This window comes from Lygodium microphyllum, chromosome 14 (assembly GCF_053477565.2).
Source record: "Lygodium microphyllum isolate KBCC chromosome 14, Lygodium_microphyllum_v1.1.10, whole genome shotgun sequence".
NCBI lineage: Eukaryota > Viridiplantae > Streptophyta > Polypodiopsida > Schizaeales > Lygodiaceae > Lygodium > Lygodium microphyllum.
In genome coordinates this window covers 95315296-95329481 of record NC_141148.1, presented here as the reverse complement: position 1 = coordinate 95329481, position 14186 = coordinate 95315296, and the positions used below count along the sequence as shown (strand labels likewise).

At 42.1% G+C, this 14186-nt stretch overlaps 1 protein-coding gene across 3 annotated transcripts in view; it reads left to right on the top strand.

The window, feature by feature from the left end:
- Positions 1-14186, top strand: part of LOC148025873 (uncharacterized) — a 111041-nt gene that overhangs the window by 47058 nt on the left and 49797 nt on the right. For all 3 annotated transcript variants that reach the window (XM_087693130.1, XM_087693129.1, XM_087693131.1), the window contains one exon: positions 13367-13399. In XM_087693130.1, coding sequence (XP_087549256.1) covers positions 13367-13399 — 33 coding nt within the window. The remainder of the gene's footprint in view (positions 1-13366; positions 13400-14186) is intronic.

Here is a 14186-nt window from a genome sequence, read left to right as displayed (position 1 = left end):
CAGCCTCTAGTGTATGATGTGCACCCAAGGCCTTATGACCCTAGAAGGGGTGCTAGGTATGGCTCAAGAGTTATATAAATGTTGAGTATTTTGAATAATGATTGAAGGGGATGTCTTTTTATATGTATGATAAGCGGCAAATTGACATTATGGGTGTTTGATCCGGGTGGTGCATCAGTGGCACATACCGGAGGATGTGCAGGTTCAGAGGTAGTGGATGTCGTGATGCTATGCAGACACAATGTGAAAAAGCATAGAATGTATCATCATCCGACTTTTTTATTAATGAAGAGAGTCAATGTGATCTAAGTCATTAGTACTAGTGTGAGTTGCATGGATTATCCAAAAATATTAGATTTTTGGATGGTTTTAGCCTATTTTTGATATTATTTATTGTAAAAAATTCAAAAAAGTTAAAAAAGCTTCTAGATTAGGATGGCATGCAAAAAGCAAGTTGCTTTTTCAGCCAGTTATGAGATTTTTCATAAAAAAGAACAGATTGGCGAAATTGCGTGCGTCGCGGTCGCTGTTGACAGATTGAAAACTGTAGTTTAAATTGGAAGAGGAAGAATAAGTGATCTGGGAGATCCGTGGTTAGGTGTCTTAGGGTTTTACTCCCCTTCTGGAGCCAACAAAGCCATCAGATTTGGGTTCTGAGCAGCATAGAAAGAGTTGTTATTTCTCATCCACGTTTTTGTTCTACAAGGGAGCTCTAAGAGATCTAATGCTCGGAGAGTGTTTCTGAGTAGTACCAGACAAAGGATTTCAGGTTCTGCCAATACATATTGATTTGATTCATTGTACTTTGTCATTATCCTGTTTACCTCTTGTGTATTCTTTATCTTCTCTTCCATCTCCTATCTCTACTTCCTTCTACCTCTGATTTTTGGTGGATTCGACCTTTCGACAAAATCCCTCCGACATTGGTGAACCCGACGTGAAAGGTCGTCAGAAGAAGGAAAGACAAGATGGGAGAACCTTCGAACACAATCTTCAGTGATGTTTTGTAACAGTTGGTGCAAAATATGAATATGCTTATGCAGGTACAACACAACAACAGGTGATGCAAGCTTCTGCTCAAACAGAAAGTGTTGTGATGAATGCTTTGCAAGCAGTTGAGCGTGAGGTGAAGTTATTCAATGGCAGGAATGTATCTGCATATGTACATACCTATGCTCAGAAGATGGAATTCTTTGAGATGGCTCAACTTGCATGGAGCCGGTATTTTGTACGTGTTATTGTACATGAACTGAAAGCACGAATTATTGAATTATACTTGCAGGATGCTGACTAGATGAGCATCTATGTGCTACTACAATAGATCATAAAAAATGGATGAAGTAAAAAATTTAGGCCATACATAGTTTCCTTTATTTTCAATTATTCTTATTGATTGATATTACTTCATGGGTGATGAGATTGACCTTTCCCCATCAAAATTCATGCCCTTATAATGATATTTGATGCTTTTTCCCATTACATAGCTTTATGTGCAGTAGGATTCCAATATTTTCTTACTCAAGTTTAGGGTTTATGCTAGAAAATTGATTTTGAGTTGATTAATTGTCTCAACAAGGGTTAAATTGATTGAGCATTGTTATTCTTGACAATAATACAAAGGGTTGGCTCCAAAGTCATTTGGTGTGTGATTTATTTCTTCTTCCTCCCCTCCTTTTCTCTTCAACCACTAGTCTTTGCACCCTTATTTCTAAAATATGAATGGTTTCCACTTTCATCCCTTTATCACATAACAATGCAGTAGGTTTTACAACCCAATAAGGGTCTTGTGGCTATAGAATTGAGAATTTGAAAGTCAATTTGAGCAGTTGGATCTAGCAGAACAGCAAGCTTTTACAAGTGAGGAAGTTGAATTGTTTCTACAGGCAGCTGATCTTGAGCTTCAAGAGAAGCTTGACGATTTGCTGGAGGATCAGACTATCGAGATAGGTTTAAAAACAGAGTGGAGACATGTCAAGGAAGCTGTTATTGCACTTGTGAAGAAGCATAGAAGAAGAGAAAGATTGCATGTCTCTAGCTTGCCCATTGTTACGGGCAAGACAGTTGAGATGTATATGGTGTGATAGTTTGCAGCATGAGAGAAAGGATTGTGCTGCCTATCAGGAGGCCTTGGCACGACAGCTCATCTTTTGGAAAGATGGCAAGATCCATGCACAAGAAACGGGATTGCATTTTTCTTTGAATTTCGAAAAGGGAGGTATGCAAAAGTTATTGGAAGACTTGGTTGTTCGAAATGCTTATGCGGTGGTATATGCTTCTACTTTTGGTCTACAGTTGGATAGAATGCATGGCCAAGTGATGGTTGGTCCAAAGGCTAAAATATGGACACATAATTTGCGTGTAGCTGAAAAGAGAAAAGTTACGGATAGTGAAATATCTCATGCAGGGCAAGAAATTTATGACATAACTGACTGGGAATCACCGATAGATGCATATTCAATGGATGCATATTTAGCAAAAGGGCAAAACACATATGTATTTATGGAAGAGAAACATAAGAGAAATGAAGATAATGTAGGGATATCTAAGGAAGTGACAAAAAGAAACGTGGATTTGTCTAAAGCTATAAATCAGCCACCTCCCGAGCATGTTATGGAAGAGATTGGGCAAGAGCAAAAACAAGATAGCGAGCAAGAGGATAAACATCTGGGATATAAGCTAGAGTTTAATATTGAGTTAGGCATAGATGCCTTGGAAGATCTTGTACTAGAAGATTCAGCCATTGCATCTATAGATTTTCTTAATGTATCTGAAGAGATTTACGAAGATCATGTTTTACTTGATGCAGGGAGTCAAAGGGAGATTGATGACTTGTTGGATGCACATGATTTGCAGGATAAAGTTATTACCTATGAGACAGTTCATGAGCTTGAGGATATGCCTCTATTAGAGGACGTTAGATATGATGCTCCACAATTGGAAATTGTTTCAGATGCTTTATCAAAGGCCTTGATAGACAAATCAAAGATGCTTCAAGATATGGATTGTTTCACTATTTTCGGTGATGGTGAGAATGTGTTGAATGCAAGTGAGACTCAGTTTATGTTGGATGAAGAGCAAAAAGGTTATTAGAAGCAACTTCCCATGCGATGGACTTGAAAGAGCAGGCATGTTGCTATGTATTTGTTGATGGGTGTATTGATAGCATGCATATGGAGATTCCAATTTCCGTATGTTGGGTCAATTGAGCACATGCAATGGTACTTTAAGACAACTCTTCATTAGTGATGAATTTATTACTTACCATTGGATATCATTGTTGTAGGGATAGAACACAAAGAATTGATAGAGAATCTTGTGATTTGGGAGGATGTGAAGCATATTGATTCTATGGTACAGCCAATAATGCATTTGTTGAGGCTTATGGATGGTATGCAACCATCCAATGGCGAGGCCTATGAGGCCATGGATAGGATGACAAAGAGATTAAAGGTTTTAGATCCTGATGTAGATATAGATATGAGGCCATCCATGACTTATGTACCAATAGATGGAATTCCTATGTTTCTTCCTTACATGCAACAACATTTGTCTTCGATCTAGAGTTTCAGGGTGGCAATCCAATGAAAGATAAAGAAATACAGGCTGGTTGGAAGATTGTCTTGGAGAGAATTGTGCTTAATGTTGGCATAAGGAGGAAAATTAGAAATAAACTGACTGAGTGTAGAGAGCAAGAGGGCTCCTTTGGTTGTCTAGATGCACTTGTGGATTGACCATTTTAAGATCGGGACAATGTTATGGTGGGAGGATTTTGTGTTGATGGGCCTAAGTTGCAAGAGTTGGCCATTCGTGTACTTAGTCAGCAGTTAGTCCATCTTGTTTGGAGCAATTGTGGAGCTCCTACAACCATCTAGCATTAGAAAAAGAAATCAATTTGGCTCACAAAAGAGAAATAATTTGGTTTTGGTGAGTACCAATTTGCGTATGCTTGGTAAAATCATGATGGTCAAATCAGATCCTTTTTTGGAATGGAAATAGTAGTAAATTGAAGAGCCAGAGGAGCACCATCAAGATGAGGATGAGGAGTATCATAGTGATAAGGCGACGAGGATGATTCTAAGTGATGCTTGCAGCTATGGCATGATTGATAGCCCACCTTGATTTGTACTTGCTCCATGTATCTTGGGCCTTAGCATTTATGACATGCCATTTTTGTCATTTTGATTTGCTGGAGTCTTTTGTCATTTGACATTTTGATTTTATTAGAGTAGTCTGTCTACGTTAGTCACCTCCCACTAGCCCTTCATTTGTATGTTTCAAGTTTGTACTGATTGAAATTTGATTATCAATGCTAACTTCTGAAATGAGTCATGACCCATATGCTTGGCATTCTTTGCAACTTATTTGGACTTATTTTGTAAGAATTAATCAATTTGCCTTTGGGGGTAGCCCCTTGGGCTATTTGTATTGTATTCTTAGTATAAATTAGTGTTAAGTTACACTTTTGTATTTACTTTTCTGATGCACATTTTGGACAAAGGTAAAGTAAAAACATTGTTAATTTTTAAGTATATTTTGGATTTTTAAAATGCTGACCTAGTCCCTTGTCCCTCGTCTCCTATTTTCGACCATCCTTGTCACATCCCCATTCCCATCCTCATCATTGTCACAGTCCTTGTTGTCAGAAGTGGATGCATCAATGGGAGCATAACGTGATACTGAAATTGTCAAGAAAACAGGTATGCTCTGATACCATGTCAAGAAATGATTGGGCAACTAGAGAGCCAATAGGGTTTGTAAGGAGGAACACAGAGTGTGTATGGAAAACATTGAGAAGAGAAGAGAAGAGAAACTCAAATAAGTGAAACGAAATAATGAAGTGAATTTGATACAAGGATGCTATAGCACGAAGAATGCCCTAGAGCAGGGTGATTGCTGAAGAAGCCTCTGAGTCTACAAACGCAGGGATGATGAGTTGTTGCATAGAGCAAGGAGATTGCCATCAAAGAGAGGAGCCACTGAATGATGATGACTAGTGATTCCTCGAGCAGCAGGGAGACTGCCATCAGAGGATGAGGAGCCTCTAAGTCTTTAGGTCTGCAAACCAAATGTAGACCTGATGACTAATGCCAATTGCTGGGGAGTGATGTTGGAGAAGACGGAAGAGCTAGAAATTGAAAACACAAATGTAGTAGCCTCTGATGATGGAAGTGGCAACTGTGATGCGACACTAGAAAGAAGAGGATGAGCCAGGCTGTCCAAATGCAAGCAACAGTGGTTTGGGGTTGTTGCCAACTGGAGAAGATTGCCTATTGTAGAGGAGCCACCAAGAAGTCAAAACACAGGTAGAGTTAGAAGATGACATCACTAGCTAGATGATGTGATGTTTGATGGTGGATGAGCCACTAAGGTGCAAAACGCAAACACTAGCAAACTCAGATGCCGTCATTGATAGTGGTCGAGGAAGAGCCGGTTGAGGAGGAGGCTGCCACCAAAACACAACCCAAATGACGTTGGAGGCTAGCGCCTAGCAGCAACAGGAGATAATGGTGGAAGGAGAGGAGAGAGAGACTATGGTCTCATGAAGTGAGTGAAAGAAGGGGGAAGGAGGAAAATGAATGGGAGGTGTCGTATATATAGGCACTAACAATCTTGAGTCTTGCCCATTGAAGTCTCTCATACTGTGCTCGGACACTCTTAGAAGACCCTAGAAAGCTTTTTTGGGGCTGGAAATTGAAACTACAAATGGGAACAAAGAAGGGAAACTGTACGGAATGATGTGGTTTCTCAACAGAAATAAATTGTTGAACACAAGACAAAAGAGAAAGAAAAAGAAAACACAGGACATTGCAAAGAAGAGAACTCGGAACAATGCTCAAGAAATGGAATCCATGTACCAACACAAGAGAGTCGCATACAACAATGAGTCACTGGCTGTGTGGGCATAGGTATTTGCTACCTCTCTCCAATAGAACCTCAGGTGATGAATGAATGAGATTGAGGGAGCCCATAGTATATAGGCCAAAATAATGTGATAAATGGCAGCAGGTCGGCGAGCATTTAATGTTGGTTGGCCAGCAATAAATGCCAAAATACGGGCTATCTTTTTCCAATAGAGATGAATGAATGAGATTGAGGAGTAAGCCCATAATATATAGGCCAAAATAATGTGATAAATGGCAGCAAGTCGGCCAGCATTTAATGTTGGTCAGCCAGCAATAAATGCCAAAGTAAGCATCATACTAATGACTAAAAAGTGCCTAAATACCTCACTAATGCTTAGGCAAGCCCGAAATCACACATGAGCTCACGAGATTGCTAACACTCTCTCTTAGATCGTGGGTGATGTGATACAATATAGTGATACAATGATAATGACGCATCATAGTCTATACAACAAAGACCACTAGAATAGGATCATGGATACCCAAGGAGTGGGTGATCAAGCCACCACCAAGTCGCGGAGAGAACTTGATGTCGATGTTGATCATACCAAAACCTGAAATAGAGAAGAATCATAATAGATCTTTGTGTTTCACATCAATGCCTCACAGTAGCATATATGAACTTCTTGTTAAAAATGCCTTTGAGCATACGTGAACATGGATTCCCCGCTTTTGGCCAAGATTGCCAATCTGTCCCCTCATGTGAGCTCGAACTAGGAGCCAATACCGTTCTTTGTCGAACGTGGATGTAAATTCTAGCTCTAGGATTTTAAAATCTACTAGAATTTGGTTGATGTGTTAGGAAAGTCCCTCTTTGGAACTTGTGCACTTGTATACCTATATGGATGAGGCTCATTGGCCCCACCTCACCACCCCTTCCTCTCTGGCTTTGGAGAGATGTGAGAGATGACCACATCACTTATACTAGAAAATAGGAGGGGCTGCCAAGTTCTTTCCTTGGTTTGAAGAAGATGATCCCTTTTGCAATGTGGCCTTGGTTGGGGCTAGAGGACTCAACTCCGAGTCTGTGGAAGAGGATGATTCAATGGAGGAGTCCTTATCTTGCTTTTTCTTCTTCTCTGTTTGCTTCCACGAAGCCACTAACCCTTTGTAATCCTTGAGCAAATGTCCCTTCTTAACACAATGATAACATTGGGCCTTGGACTTCTTATTCCTGTCACCCCTCTTTGAAGCTGTAAAGGCCTCACTAGAGCCACTTGAGTGCAGTGGAAGCCTCCCATGTAACTGCAAAGGTGTCTCTTGCTCAAGCACCATCAAGGTGGATATAGAAAACTTATGGGTGTTGATGATGTCTCATCCCACTAAGCATTGGCCACTCCATCAAACTTTGGAGAGAGGTTGTAGAGCACAATCCCCACAAGATGAGTCTTTGGTAGGGCGGACTGCTTGTGTCAAAGCTGATGTGTACTTGTGTGACATGAAGAAAGAATGACTAAACAATATCCTTTGGATCAAACTTCATCTGCGAGAGCTGTCCATAAAGGGTAATGGCACTTATAGGTGAAGGAGCCTTGTACAACATCTGAAGCTTCGCCCAAGTTGTTGGAAAGTGCTGTTGCCCAGCCTGCAAATGCATTAAATGTAGCAGCTGTGCAGCACCAAAGACCAAGCATCCTCCAAGCTCGAAAAGAAAGCCTTAGAAAATTAAGGTTAGGTCATTATGAAGAATGTCAAGCCATAATCATAAAAAGGATAAGTGATATGCAAGATGATCATGGAGAAGAAAGAGAAGGAGATGATACCTTGGGTACTTGTCAACCAGCTCGAAAAGAAAGCCTTAGAAAATTAAGGTTAGGTCATTGTGAAGAATGTCAAGCCATAGTCATAAAAAGGATTAGTGATATGCAAGATGATCACGGAGAAGAAAGAGAGGGAGATACCTTAGGTACATGTCAACCTGTCCAGACAACCAATAGTTCCACAATTCACAAAACAGTTCCCCACTCACAAGCAGTAAACAAGCATTGAGATAGGAACATTAGCAAAGTGATATCACAACCACCAACACACACACTCTATAGTGAAAATGCAAAATGCAAAATGCAAGGGTGAATAGAATCATATCTTAAAAAGTCAAAGTTTACCGCACTAAAACGGAGTAGTTCCATCCAAAAACGAAATGAGCAGGAGGTGAAAAACCAGCATGAGATAGTAGAGCATCCCAAAATGCTGGATTTCCAGCATGTGCAAGTAGGACAACACATCTTCAGCCCTGAAATAAGGTCGCCCAGCTGAGGAATAGGCTAGCTGGGTGACCTTATTTCCGATCAAGTGGCCTATAGCAGCAAAATGCAAGGTTGAACAGTTCTGACCAGTAGAAAATTAGCAATTTCAGATCTGTAATTGGTGTAGATAACAATAAAAACATCAAAACCAGGAATGTTGATAATTTGATATTGTGTGAGAGTGAGCAATAGAAATGGAAGAATCACAACTGCTGAACACCTAGAAGAATGAAAATGAAAGAGAGAAAACAAGAGCCCAAACAATGAATGTATGTGCAATGGAACTTATAACATAATACATGAGATGTACTGTACAACCGCACATGTGAACTGCATGTGTGGTGACCGGTGACCAATAGTACCTCTAGTCTCCCTCTCTCCAAGTGGATGTGATCTGATACAACAAGAGTGGAGGGGTGGAGTATATAAAGACCCTAGGACGGGACCTGAGACAAATGAGCTAGCCCTAAATGAGCTGCCCAACTGTGCATAAAGGCACATGATACAAAGCCTAATAAAGAGCGTAACACCCATGAAATGTACACTACTAACGGTGTCAAGCCCCATTTGGAACCCAAGGTACGTATTTGCGAATGTCACCTTCTCTCACCATCCCTTGGACCACCACATTATCCTCCACGTATAGGGCTGTGTGTTCTGTGTACTCCGAGTCCATTAGCTTCCATCTTTGTTTGCACAGGTAGCTTCAAGCCCCTTAATCCAATGACTCTTGAATGGAGGAAGTAATGTGGGAATTGGAGATGTTAGATTGTAGTTTCTATCTGGCAATTCTTTTGTTTTGCATGATGTACGCCATGTACCTGCATTGACTCCTAGCCTTATGTCAACTAGACAGCTTGATGATGCAAGATATTTTGTGTCTTTTGGAGACTCTGCGTGGAAAATATTGACCGGGGCTCATACACAAAGAGGATTCTTTGTGCGAGAAGTTGATGGGGACGCCTGTCCTTTTCGGGCGTTTCATTAATTTAGTGTGTACATGGGTGATTCCATAGCGGGTGATTCCGCAAAATGCATATTAAATTAATAAACGTTTATGAGTTTAGAGTGCGCACTCGTAATAAATTAAGGTTAGGATTTATTTCTAACCAGTTGATTTATTTATGTAGCTGAAGACTACTAGGTATTCACTTTTGTCGGTTTAATAAACTCTCCTCTCTTTTTCCCTGGTATTTTGAATTTGCTGCTTGCTGTCTTGCATAGTATTGAAATACCGCCGATGCATTGCTATGAAAAGCCTAACTAGGCCATGGTACCCTCAAGGAAGTCCCAATCAACCTTGGCATAGACTTTCTCGAAGTCCAAAAGAAGCCATGTAATCCCTTGCCACTTTTTTGAGCCTTGAAGAAGTTAAAGATGTCCAAAATTGTTCTGATCTTGAATAAAGTCTATGTGTCATGGATGATATCTAGTAAGAGGGGGTAAAGTCTGCTGCTAATCATATTTGGTAGGGCCTTATAGCCAATGACAAGAACTATGGGGTGCCAATAAGTGAGCTCCATTCGACTTGGGAGGAGAAAAGCTAGACGAGCTCTGGCCCTTGGCAGAGGGCAGCAGGATGAGGGGACAGCTGTCCTTTCATGGAGAAGGGTTTGGGTGATTGGCCTTCAGGGGAAGACATGGCGCTGGACCCTTATGTCTTTTGGGAGGAGCTCAGGGAGTGGCACCTCTGGATCTGGGAGGGTAGGCCACTTGATGGGCCGGAGTGGGATCCGAGAGAGTGGCTATGGCCGGCCACAACGATCGCCAAGAAGCCACCGAGGTTCCTGGAGTACGTGTCCACCAATCTTGGCAGTGTACTCCAGGAACCTCGGTGGCTTCTTGGCGATCGTAGTGGCCGGCCATAGCCACTCTTCCGGATCCCACTCCAGCCCATCAAGTGGCCTGCCCTCCCAGATCCAGAGGTGCCACTCCCTGAGTTCCTCCCAGAAGACATAAGGGTCCAGCCGCCATGTCTTCCCCTGAAGGCCAATCATTCGAACCCTTCTCCATGAAAGGACAGCTGTCACCTCATCCTGCTGCCCTCTGTCAAGGGCCAGAGCTCGTCTAACTTTTCTCCTCCCAAGTCGAATGGAGCTCTCTTATTGGCACCCCACAGTTCTTGTCATTGGCTGTAAGGCCCTAGCAAAGATGATTAGCATCAGACTTTACCCCCCCTTACTAGACATCATCCATGACATATAGACTTTATTCAAGATTAGAACAATTTTGGACATCTTTAACTTCTTCAAGGCTCAAAAAAGTGGCAAGGGATTACATGGCTTCTTTTGGACTTCGAGAAAGTCTATGCCAAGGTTGATTGGGACTTCCTTGAGGGTACCATGGCCTAGTTACGCTTTTCATAGCAATGCATCGCTGGTATTTCAACACTTTGCAGGATAGCAAGCAGCAAATTCAAGATAGCAGGGAAGGCCACCGAGATTCTTGGAGTACGTGTCTACCATTGCGGTCGCCAAGAAGCCATAGTCACGTTCAGGCACTGGGAGGAGCACAGCATCACAGAGCCTTTCCAACGGACCTTCTGGCAGCACTACCTATGGGATAGTTGGAGGCTGAGGAGGGTATCGTATTTCTTATGGCTGGTGGCACACGGAGGCTTGGCGGTGGGAAGTTAGCTAGCCCAGATGTAGGAGGAGGGAGGTCGTAAGCGCTACACACAACAGCCTATGGAAACCCCAAAGCACTGCCTTTGGTAGTTCGAGGCGGCGCAGCTAGTGTGGAGAGGAGCATGCCGCATCCTTTGTTGTATAGCACCCAACCTTGGATGTATCTCATGGGGAGCTTTCTGCAGAGGCAGGAAGTTAGCTAGGGTTGTCACGTGCTGTATGAGGCTGGGATGTAGGATACGATATTCATTATTGAGGCAGGGTTGTGCGCAGTGGTTGGCTTGGAGGCTCTACCCATCCGCCAGGTATTGGAGCCCACAACAGACCGCTTTGAGGTATGGGAGATCATAGGGAGTCTTATTGGGTGGCATATCTGGAAGGCGGGGTGTCAGGAGGTTTTTGGTGGAGTGAGACTTTCAGCATAGGCGACCTTAGCAGAGCTCTAAACCTCTATCATCCACTCCCTTCGCGGCCGATGGGACCAGGTGCAGGGCGAGTCCAAGGCTCGGCAGGAGATTTGTTGTCATTTCTTGCGCACTTGGAGCGACCAGGACCCGTTTTTCGTGATGTAGGCAGGCAGCACCAGATGGCGATATACCCCCCCTCCAGGGCTTCTTGCCCCCATTCCCCCTAAACTGCCCTGAGAGGCTTGTACATCTGATAGATCTGTGACTTTGCATCAGCTCCAGCTAGTCTGATTGAGCATGAGCACTTCCTTGTATTTAGGGTTTTTTTCTGAAGTAATATAATTAGCCACACTTTATTTGCAAAAAAGAAAAGAAAAGCTAGATGAGCAGAGAGGCTATCTGGCATTTGTGTAGAGCTGAGAATCTAATGAAAAGCCATTGTCAAGGGCAACCCATTCTCTCCTAGGCATTTTTTCCATTCCTGTTCTTGGAAGCTTGTGAATGGCTCCAGCCTCCTACTGTGTGAAGGGATCATCCCATCTCTTCAATGACTAGTGAGAGGATGGATTCCCAAACTGGCCGCCTACATTAGAGCACCATGACTGAAAGTCGATTGTGCTAAAACACTCATTTATAGAAGTCAGCAGTCTGCCCTATCACCTTCCATGTGTATGTACTAGCTCATGCTTATAAGCTGAGTCTGGTATTCGACATGTGTAGAGGTCCAAGGCTAGTGTGGGTGCATCCGATGTCAGAAGAACTAGAGTGTGACATGATAGAGTGGTGGTTGTCAATTTTCCAATCTATCCACCTCGTGAGACACCCCAAGTACGAATATAGAACTTGTCAAGACACTCAAATCTTGCCTCTGGATCACTTTCGACTCTTAAGAGAAGTCTAGTGAGCCATTCTAACTGTAGGGCAAGTCTCTCCAAGCATCTCTAGCACTCATCATGAAAAGAAAGGCCTATCAAGCCTCTTCTTCCCCATGTGGAAAGCCCTAGAACTTTGTGCCTTTGCCCTATTGATCCTCTAGCGTCTCTAGATTGTTCAAGTCTCCGTCAATCCAAATCAATTGTGGGCAAGCTTGCCACCACCTCAAACCAGAATACAGTCTGTATGCCACACGACCTTGGTCAACACACAGATTTTGAGGATACTGATGTAAAAATCGTCCACATGTAGCTTTACCCACAAGGACGGCCTTGCAACAATGGTTCCATGATTCCTCACATAGGAAATTAAGGCTTGGTTTGATTGCAATACACACTCTACTTTGCTGATGGTTGGCATTGATCAAGTATTCCCAATAAGTGAATGAGCATCCTAGAAGTGCCTTGCTGACACAACTAGCTTGAGAGGAGGGGAGCTTATGCTCTTGTAGCAGTAGCATCCAGCAAGGGCTGAGTGCACCTCTTGCTGAACTTTCACCTTCTTGGGACCCTATGCTTTGAAGTGAAGATTGTTAACATTCGAGCCTTTAGGATGCTAGGTGTATACTCATGGAGAACTCTAGGGTTTCTTTAAACAAGTTTCTGCTTAGCATAGTTGAAGGTGAGGAAGACCGTGAACTGTGCACCATGCAAGGATGCTTGGCTTTTGGTTTAGAAGGTGACCCCCACTCCAGAAAAAAAAGACCAAGTACTAGCCTGAGGACTTAGTAGGGGGTATTATTCATTCCCTAGCATTGGGTCCCTTTTCTGTTGTTAGAAACTCCCTGGAACCTTTTTAATAGCTTCAGCTCATATCATAGTTGACATGAGCAGACATTATTACAATTTTTTTGTCCTTTATTTGTTTGCTCTCTGTCCTCTTTTGTTGGCATTCTGTTTCTTATTTAGTTCAGTGTTGGTTTGGTTAGTTATGCTTTGCGTTTTTGATCCTGGTGTCAGGCTCTTTGGTTTAGCATTAGATTCTGGCAGAAAAGTAATGTGGATGGCTTTTGATGATTCGAAGTTTGGAAGTGAAGATGTACCTTTTGTTAAAACTTGTGTTTCCAGCTTGCAATGGATCCAAAGATTTATATAAGAGCTGTGTTCTTGTTGATTTTCTTGTTTTTGAGGCTTTGTTTTCAAATGTCTCTGAATTTCATGTCATGTAACCCTTTGTTGCATTTATATACATGTTTCTTGGTTATTGTTATGTATTATTTCTTTGACAATTTGTGGGTGTTGTTGGCACAGGAATCAATATTTTCACCATTCGTTTTTGAGACGGTATGAGATGCCCTTTGTAATGGTTCTTTCAATTTTGAATATCAGTGCAGTAATGAAATATGTTCTCTTCTAGGGTTGTTTCTACAGAATAGTGTCTGTGATGTCTGAAAAATGCATTGTATTTTTGTATATAAAATTATCTTGTCAGTCTGCACCAACACGAGTGCTCTTCCTGGTGTATGAATATAGCTATGTTTAGAAGCAGTTTAGTACAGGCCATCTCTGAGGCACTTGAAGAACTTGTTCTGACGGCAGAAATTGGCTGAAATACACCTGCACACACCCATGCTCACAGTACTACACACACTCATATCCACATGCTTGCATGCACGGGGTGCCATGCTTGACAACAGAAATTGAACTCCCACTCAGACTCATATCCACATGCTTGCACTCCCACTCACATTCATATCCACATGCTTGCATGCACAGGGTGCCATGCTTGACAATAGAAATTGAACTTTATCTTAGAAGCAGTTTAGTACATGTTATAAGAAAGTTATAGGTCCAAGCTAAAAGACTCCATGCAAGTACATCATTGGAGTTTCAAAATTTGGTTTGCATGTCAGGTAGATAGCTGTGTAATTATGGCTACCAATATTTGGATTGTCCTGTGGGAAAGGAAAGATGTTGTCCTAAAACATTTATAGTTTTCTACTCTTCAATTTTGTGAAAACTTGAGAAAGCTAGCCAAAACACAAGATTTCTCCTACATTATACTACAAAGAACTTCCCAAACCAGACATGCAAACTATTGGAAAATTGTGGGCAAATCATAGCCGTGCAG